At 40.4% G+C, this 9,474-nt stretch overlaps 1 protein-coding gene across 1 annotated transcript; it reads left to right on the forward strand.

The window, feature by feature from the left end:
• The first annotated feature begins 1,552 nt into the window (after window positions 1-1,552).
• Window positions 1,553-8,554, forward strand: TMED7 (transmembrane p24 trafficking protein 7). The gene is made up of 3 exons (XM_032744193.3): window positions 1,553-1,889; window positions 4,176-4,421; window positions 6,229-8,554. The coding sequence occupies exons 1-3, from the start codon at window positions 1,722-1,724 to the stop codon at window positions 6,463-6,465; spliced, it is 651 nt and encodes a 216-aa protein (XP_032600084.1). The 5' UTR covers window positions 1,553-1,721; the 3' UTR covers window positions 6,466-8,554.
• Window positions 8,555-9,474: the final 920 nt, after the last annotated feature.

Genomic DNA, 9,474 nt, shown 5'->3' on the forward strand with positions numbered 1-9,474 from the left:
TTCTAAGAGCAGCCTTCAGAGATCTCTTGTCTCCATTCATCAAAGCCGTCCTGGAGCACAGCATTCCCTACAAGGTCTGAGCTGAGTTTTCCTTTTCCTACTCTGCCTGATTTGCCACAGAACTTAATATAATAAGAATGGAGGGTATCTTTGATTTCTTATTTTTTTAATTCGTAAAAAATAACTGGGAAAGGCTGAGACTGTTTGGGCTAGAGAAAGTAAGTCTGTGTGCAGATCTCATAGCAACCTACCACTATATGAAGGGGACCTACAGGGAAGCTGGAGAGGAACTCTTCATCAGGATCTGTAGTGGTAGGACAAGAAATAATGGGTTCTAACTGAAAGAGGGGAAACCTAAGTAAGGCATAAGGAAAAAATTCTTTTCAGTGAGGGTGGTGAGACACTGTAACAGTGGAGAGGAGGAGACTGGGAATACTCCAAACCTGGCAGTGCTCAAGGCCAGGCTGGATGGGGCTCCAGGCAATCTGATCTAGTGGAAAGTGTCCCTGCCTATGGCAGGTGGGTTGGGACTCACTGATCTTTCCAACTTTTAACATACTACGACTTCATGACTGATTGGAGTGGAACTTGGAAAGTCAAAACTCCTGCAATCAGTGTGAGCACTTTAATGGACGTTTTATATCTCTGTTTATTCATTCATCTCTTATTCACTCTCCAGACTCCTCGGAGGGCACTGAGGTCGTTCTTTGTGTGTGCTCGTGTCATGGGGTGACGTTATGATGCTGGTATCCCCAATCGTGTGTTCTGTTTACGTTTGATATTATGTTCTGTGCTTTCAGAAATGACTCTGAAAGTGAAGGTTTGTTTTGTCTTGTTATCAGCCAGTTCATCTCCCCGCCATGGTCTGTTGCCTAGAAGAGGCTCATGCTGGCTGGCTTTGCTTTGCTTTACTTGCTTGCTTCTGCTTTTGCCTTTGCTTTTCAGTTAGTTTAGCTACGTAGTCCAATTCTTTCCCTGGACTGTTTTTTTCCCTTTCCCTTTACTGAATATCACTCCAACCTGCTCCGGACTGGGACCTGGGAAAAACCGAGGAGCACCGAGAGCCTGCGCTCTGTGATCTGCAGCAGCCATCCCCAGCGCCCAGACCCGGGCCACCACTCACCACTCCCGGAAAAGACTTTCTGGATTTGTCATCTCTTCAGAGTAGTGAAAGAGTTTTGAGTTTTGTTGTCATCTGGTGTTGTTAATTTTTTTTTTTTTTTTTTTTTTTTTTTTTTTTGGCGCTGGGGAGTGCTTTGTTCGTTAAATAAACAGGTTCTTTCCCACTTCTCTCCGAGAAAATTCTTCCCGAACCAAGTGGGTGGGGAGGGGCCGTGGGGGTTTGTTTTCTGGGGGCTCCTTCCAGAGGTTTTTCTCTCAAATTTGCCCTAAACTACGACAGCTCGACCACAGATGCCCGCCATTTCCAGCCGTAGGGCCTAGCGGGACTCTCAAAAAGTGACTCTACGGGCAAGCGCGCTGAGCAGAATCCGTCCCCGCCGCCACACGACGGCGAGAAAGGCCGAGGCTGCGGCCGCCGCGCCCCGCCCCGCCCCGCCGGACACGTCCCGGAAGCGCTCTGGAAGGCGCGGGCGCTTCCGGGGGCCGCCGCTCGTCCCTTCGGCCACTCCGCGTCCCGCCCGCAGCCCCAAGCCCCGCAGCCCCGCAGCCCCGCAGCCCCAGGCCCCTCCGCCCCCTCCTCACTGTCTCCGTGCCGGGCGATGCCGCCGCGGGGCTCCCGGGGGCCGCTGCCGCCCTTGTTGCTGGTGTGGGCGCTGGCGGCCTGCGCGGCGCGGGCCTCCGAGATCACATTCGAGCTGCCCGACAACGCCAAGCAGTGCTTCTACGAGGAGATCGCCCAGGGCACCAAGTGCACCCTCGAGTTCCAGGTACCGTGGCAGGGGGAGCCGGCCCGGCCGTCTGGGCCGCGGCCCCGAGCCCTGCAGCCGGGCCTCTGCCGGGGACCGGGGACTCTCCCCTGGCTCCCTTCCTGTAGCGAGTACTTGGGAGCAGCGCCCGGCGAGGGGGCAGCGGTTGCATCCAATGAGAGGTTTCCAGCTTAACTATGGAAAACTCTGCGGGAGCGGCTGGGAGGCTTCTGTGTAGTGCAGGGCTGAGTGGGACACAGAATTGGCCCTGAAAACTGGCAGTGTCTGTAGCCTGGTCGCTGCCACGTAGTGCCCCACCTGAACAGCGCAGAAAATACCTAAAGCACACCTGACCAAGGTGCCGCAGACGTAGTTTCCTTGTGGTTTGTGAAGCATCGACAGGATGAACACAATACATCTTAAGAGCTAGTGTTTTGTATTTCAGAGTACAATTCAGGTTTGGGTTGCATACTAAACAGTGAAAGGGTGATAGGAAAAGGATGTGGTACAGCATCACTGTTTTGGTGTCTCTAAGTGTATCTGCAGGGTTGGAACTTTTCAGTTTCCCACATCACTAGTTGAACTCACTGATAGTACAGTAGCAGGATGAGAGAAAATTCATGCTTGATGACAAAAATCACAGTTATCTTTGGGGGCTTTTGAAAGGATTATGTAATTTTTATGGGCTGACTTTTCTTGCTGAAGTCCTGTACTTTCTAGTTTCTCAGTTGCTGTCCCATCTCAAGTATATTTGGGGAATGTTGCTGCCAAATATCAGTCCTTATTACTCTGTCCTGTGTGGTCTAAGTTTTAGATATCCTTTTCCCTACCCAAATATATCTTGTCCCTGACTGTTTCTTCCATACAGTCTTTTTTGTGCAGTACTTTACCCTGCAGTTTTGAAGTGGGTGTCACTGGACAGATAAGCATGCTGTTGCCATTTTTATTGGTGACCAAAACAGGATTAGCACTGCTAAAAGAAAAGCCTGTATTTGACCAGCCAGCTTGAAGTGCTGTGTGAATATCGTTTGCCAGCGTGTCTCAAGGGTTGACAGGCAGCACAAGCAAGTTCTGTGGCAAGGAATCCTAGAGGAACTTTAAAGTTCTGGCCAATCTTTACAATCTCTATGTAAACTGATCTTTTCAGGGTGCCTACACAACTGAATGCAAGTGACTTCTGTGTAACTGGTAAAAAGCACGTCCTAACCAAATTGTAGATCATATTTCAAAAATGAAGAGGTGTGTTATTGCTTGCCATCTGGATACTTTTAAAACGTTGCCTTTGTGGAAGAGCTCCTGCTTCAGTCTGTTATTTCAGTTGTGCCACTAATGTAATCATTTTAATAACCTGGTACTTGAGTAAACTGATTAGCATTTAAACAATGCCATGTGGACTGAAGTGCAGATACAGAGACACTAAAATATTTCCATGATTTCTGCACACACATGAAACAAGTCTCCTCCTCTTTCAGCCTGCTTTAACTTGAAAGTATAAAGTTTGCAGCAAAGATGAAGTGTAAAACTGCTATGGTAAGAGTCATCAGAATACCAAGTTGTGAATACCTAAACTCCTGATCAGTCTTTCTGGAGAATCCAGGTAGTAATACACTGTAGACCAACAGTAATCAAAGCCTCAAAAATCCCCTTGGAATAGTTGTGAAGTTTTGAGTCAGTTGCAGGCATTATCTGGATGTGCTGGTTTTTGGAGGAACTCCTGTGTCTAACTGCAGGTCCCCCAGAGCTTGCTCTGTTGATAGCAGCTGACAGGAAAACTGGACAGATTGAAATTCCTGTTATACTGGTCAAACACCATTCCTGCAGCCTAATGCAGCTGATACATAGCAGGGAAGTTACACTTTCCTGGCCCAGAGGAAGGAATTGTCTTGCTTCATGTTAGCAGTCTCAGCTGGATAAATCAATTCCACAGAGCACTTGAGTGTACTGCAAATGTCAGACTCATTCCTGTCATGTCTTTGCTGTACCATGGAGTTTCATTCACTGTAGCTTTTGCTGTTGTACAGTTAGTAATAAAAAAGTAACTAAAATTGTTCTCCTAAGGGTTTGAAAATACAGTTGACATTGCAAATACTGAACCTAAAGCACTTTTAATTTTTTTCAGTGTGTTGTTCATGGAAAAAATAATTTTGCAGACTCGCTTTGAAAGATTCTCAAATGAATGCATTATGTTTTAAAACACCTATCAAGGCAAAAAGCTTTGCTGTTCCACCTGCCAGACCATACTTCTTAAAGAAATTTGTAAGTGTCTATTTTTTTTAAAAAAGACAATTTCTTGGTTTTTGTTTTCAGGTGATCACTGGAGGTCATTATGATGTTGACTGTCGGTTAGAAGATCCCGATGGCATTGTACTGTACAAAGAGATGAAGAAACAATATGATAGCTTCACATTTACTGCATCCAGGAATGGAACATACAAGTTCTGCTTTAGCAATGAGTTCTCTACTTTCACACACAAAACTGTGTACTTCGATTTCCAGGTCGGAGAAGATCCACCACTGTTTCCTAGTGAGAACAGAGTAACTGCACTTACCCAGGTAAGACGCTGTTGTGTTTGACAAAAGTTTGTTACGTGAAGGCAATTTTTCTTCAAGTTCAGGTGCTTTAGTTATCAACATAACTTTTGAAAATAAACTAGCTGAAGCTTTTAAAATATTCTGAATTGCAACAAATAGGCTTTCTTTGTAAATATAAGATTCATAGAACACAAAACAGAGCTGAGAAGGAATCACCAAATGTCTAAGAGGAAATTAGGACAGAAACTTAATGCCACTGTTATTTGGGGTTTTTTTGTTTAGGTGGTTTCTGGGGTTTTTTTTTGATTGTTTTCAGTTTGGTTGGTGGGATTTTTCTGACGTTTCTGAGGAAACATCCTTTTAATGATACAGTATTTGTGTCTCTTGACATGTGGATTTCACTAAAGAGATATTGGTGCAATAGGATTTTAAGAATTTTCAAGCTCTGTAAAAACTCTCAGAATTATTTCTATATTTAAAACAGTAGAGTCTTTTTTTTAGGAGGACGACTGATGTAGCTGCTGGTTTTAAAATGGAAGGAAATTCTTGCAAAATAAATCAATAAAGTCAGCTGTATTTATCTGGCTTCCAGATATTTGGGCTTTTTAAGTCTACGAAGTGTCGGAGCATTACTGTTATTGTATTTTCAGGATTTTTGTACTACCTGTACGCAATCTAAATACCTTAAAACTTTATTTGAAACATTTCATTAATTGTTGCAGTGCTTTTATTTTGTGTTCAAATTCTTGATACTGTATCTTCTAGTTTCTTTTTTTTTTGCTTCTTTGGAAGGAGTTTTTTTTTGCAGTTCTGGTCAGGCTTGTGGCATGACCAAATTTGGGCAGCCTTTCATGGAAACAGTTAAAGGTAAATCCATAAAATCAGAGTGACCTTCTGTTTAAATCCCTTGTGCAGATCAGGATATTTCTACAATTTACCAATAGCAAAGCTTAGTTTGGAAAAACTCATTTTGAGTTTTGTTGAGAAGATTATCTTAGATTTGTTCAGACACATGTCTTGAAAGTCATCAAAATGTGGTTAGACACAGGTATAAGGGACTGAGAGGAGCCCTACAAGGGCGTTAAACATTTCCATAATAGTAATTTGTGCTGTTTGATCTTCAGGAAATATTAACTTGAAGCCATTAAAGAGAAACCTAAATTGTGAGTAATTGTGCAAGAAGTTTATATAAAAAATAATCTAGGACTTGGAAAACCAATAATGCTTTTTTTAAAATGAAAAATCATTAAATTGGCCAAGTTGGTAAGTATTTTTGTATGAGTAAGGTATTGAGCATTCAGGAGCACTGGAGGATAACAATTGTCTCTTCTCTAACTACTTTTTGTGTAGATGACTAAGAGTATGGTTCCTTGACAACAGAATAGACATTGTACAACTTGAATGAGAATTAATCAATGAAGAATGTTGTATTTGTGAAAACAGAAGCATATACTATATGCAGTGTGTATCTTAATATTATAACCTACTGCAGAATTAACAGCTGGAGGATCAGTGACATTTCAAAAATATTTCTGAGGGTAATTTTGAATCCAAATATGAATTTGGAATTTGTTCATTAATTCTAAGACCTCAGTGCTTTTTCTTAGTTCTGTGTTTTTATTTGCTTCTGTATTTAACAGCGTCACATTTTTGTGTGTAAAGTTTCATTAGTATAAGTTACATTTTACTGTATTTGCACTATTTCTATCTGACATTGGTCTCAGTTAATTCTTACCTTGCAAAGTTACATGAACTCCTCATTTTAAATATCAAAACACAAAATCACGAGAAAGGTTCTTAATTCCATGTTGTGTGTTTGTTTCTCCAGATGGAGTCTGCATGTGTTTCAATTCATGAAGCTTTGAAGTCTGTCATCGACTATCAGACTCACTTCCGCTTGAGGGAAGCACAGGGCCGCAGCAGAGCAGAGGATTTAAACACAAGGGTGGCCTACTGGTCAATAGGGGAAGCAATCATCCTTCTTGTTGTTAGTATCGGGCAGGTATTCCTTCTTAAAAGCTTCTTCTCAGATAAAAGAACCACGACAACACGTGTTGGATCATAACCAGTAGTGGCAATGCTTCAGGTGTGTTACTCGTTAAGATTAGCAGTTCTCCAATTTAACTGTAGGTACAGAGGTCTGAATATATGCAACATTCAAATGTGTATACTCATCATCTCTTAAAAATCACAAAACAGACCCAAAAAGTTATGAAAGAGACACATAATCTGAAATATTTTTAAGGATCCTCTGAAACTTAAGTGTTTTAATTCCTATATTAAAATATCTGTCAGTATCTAGTTTCTCTTTATTTCTACTGATACTAATCCTAACCAAGTTTGATTTTTACCAGTACAGTTAGTCATCTGCAGTGTAACACTTTAAAATAACCCAACAGTCTAGTGTCTGATACAGGAGACTATATATATATGAAAATCTCATTTCATTTTAATTTTCAGGCTGAATATCTTGGATTATAAAAAAGAAAATGTGATTAACTAACAGTGTCGTGCACTGTTTTGATTTGCTGTTTAAAAAAAAATAGAATCACACCCCTTGCTTTTTTCTAAAATTGTTGAAAGCTTGGCACTACATTGTGATACTACACATCTTTATCAGCCTAGAAAGTCTTCAGAATTTGCTGAATTTTATACTTCATTATGATTGCTTAAACATACATTCTTCTGTATTAAAATAAACACATTTTCTCTTTTGCAATGTTTGTTTTACTGAAGAAATTATAAGCTGAGACTACTCAGGAAATTCACTTCTGCATACAAAAAAAATCCAAATTTCCAAGTTTATGTAAAAAACATGCAATAGAATAGGGAGTCTTCTAACCTTGTTATCAAACCTGTGCAGTACTCATACATGCTGCTGCTGCTGCTTTTTGGATTTAAGACCAGAAGTAGCTTGGTTTGTTAAGCAGCACAGCACCAGCACTGGATGAGGCTAGTACTTGTTAGGCAAGTACAAAGCTTTTTAGTAAATTGTTTTCCTAGTAAGAGGGCAATTTGATACTGATACTGCATTTCACAAGTGCTGTAAATATTCCTCTTGTGTGGTGCACTGAGACATGACAGCCTTGTGCATATAATTGCCCCTCTATTTTGTTAGTGGTCGGGAAATATTTTAGATATTTCAGGTTATCTTTTTGGTAGTTATTAGAATTACATTGTTTTCACCGCTTATGTCTTCAGTAGCTTATGTACTGCAAAATTCTGTTTTATTTGGTTGTGGAAGGTAGTAAATGTATGTACATGCCCATCGTTTGAATTGAGCTGGTCGTAGTAAGGCTAAACTCTTTAAATGGCTCTGGGAAAAAAAAGAATTTAATAAGGCTGACCAATTCTTAAATGCACACAAAATAAACTAAAGTGAAAAATTTGTCATGTGTTACTAGCTAAATCAAAGTATACTTCTTACACAAGTTCTTGGCAAGCAGAGAAGGAGTGCTACACCCTTATTGTCAACAGTATTTCTAGCAAAAATTTGAAATTACATGTTCAGGTGACTCTTGAGCAGTCTGAGGAATTGATCTAAGATGATTTGATTTTAGATCATGTCATGGTTGAAAAAAATAAAAGTGCTCCTACTCTGCTGTGAACTGATTGACTGCTCTTTTGGAGATTGAAGGAAAACATCAGACAGCTCAAAGATTACTTAGAAGGTCATGGAGGTATTTAAAATCCTTAAGTAAAATTCAGGATGCAAAGTTCTGCTGTCCTGTACTGAATTTCAAATACTGCAGTCACGTTTTGGGATGCAGGTTCCCCAGAAATAGTTAGACCCACTAATACAAAAAAACAAAAGTCTGCTTTTGTCTTGCGATACAATTCTGTGCCTGCACACAACATTCTTGATTGTACCTCTGTGCTTTTTCTTCTTGTGCTTCAGCAAATGATGTCTAGTGCGTTGTGCTGTGTTGCACACAGTAGTGAAGCAAGTGGTACACTTCAGGTGCAAGTGTCAAATTAAAACATTATTTACTTTTGCTAGTGTTCATTAATTCTGGAGTTTGAATATTACGTAGCTTTAATCCCAGCAAAGGCATTTGTTTGAAGGTTTGAATTGTGTTGGGTTTTTTTTCCACTGAGTTGTTCTGTGTGCTGGCAAAGTGGTAAATAGTGCTATAAAACTGATGATGATCAGCTATCGCATACATGTCTCTTTATTCTTTCATAATGTTTGAATGTGTGAACTGTTCCATTCAATGTTACTCCCACAGCAGAGGTTTAGTGGACTTGACTTTTCCATTAAAGTTAGGTGTCTGAACCAGTGCTCCGGCATCCTGCAACATAATATGCAGCAACAGCTTAAAAATGCCTTTATTATTGTGTAGTTAAAAACATGGCACAAACACACGTTTAAACAGCTGTATATAGTTTTTAACTGACTGAATAGGATATAATAAAACACACATGCTAACACGCAGTGGGTGAAGAAGTGCATTGTGACCTTTAGTTAAAACTGCACCTTTTTAATATATGAGCAGTTTGGTTAATGGTATGATACACAAGAAAACACCCTGCGTTAAAGGGGATATAACTGTGTTTTTAATTGCTAAATGCTCTGGGTTTCAGCTATGCGTTGGATGTTTTATGTTTACAAAACTTTGTTTCGTGTCCTGTAATGTCAGTTCTTTAGTTTGAGGGTGTGGTGGGGGGTGGGGGGAAATTTAGTTTAAGTAAGACAAAAAGCAGACCCTGTGAATATTGTATGGGAAAATAAAAAATTAATATATGAATGTGGTCTGATTGTTTTGTTTGCATATGGGATTGGGAAACATAATTCTTCAAAAAAGCTTTGAATCATAATTTGATTAGGCAGCTTGTGTTTTAATTTACTGCAGTTATCTACCTCCTGACACTTGGTCATTACTTCAGCCATGCTTAGCAAGGTAGTCTGGTTACTGGCTCTTTGCTCAGTACGTCTGTAATGCAGGCAGTCACGGTCATAAATCTCTTCATGTTGGAGTAGAAGTCAAAGTATTTAATTGCAGATGCCAGGAATTATTTGGGACGTACTGCATGTTTTCACATTAATTCTGTAGATACAAAGTTACAGAAGGAA

Source organism: Taeniopygia guttata, chromosome Z (genome assembly GCF_048771995.1).
Source record: "Taeniopygia guttata chromosome Z, bTaeGut7.mat, whole genome shotgun sequence".
NCBI classification, from domain to species: domain Eukaryota; kingdom Metazoa; phylum Chordata; class Aves; order Passeriformes; family Estrildidae; genus Taeniopygia; species Taeniopygia guttata.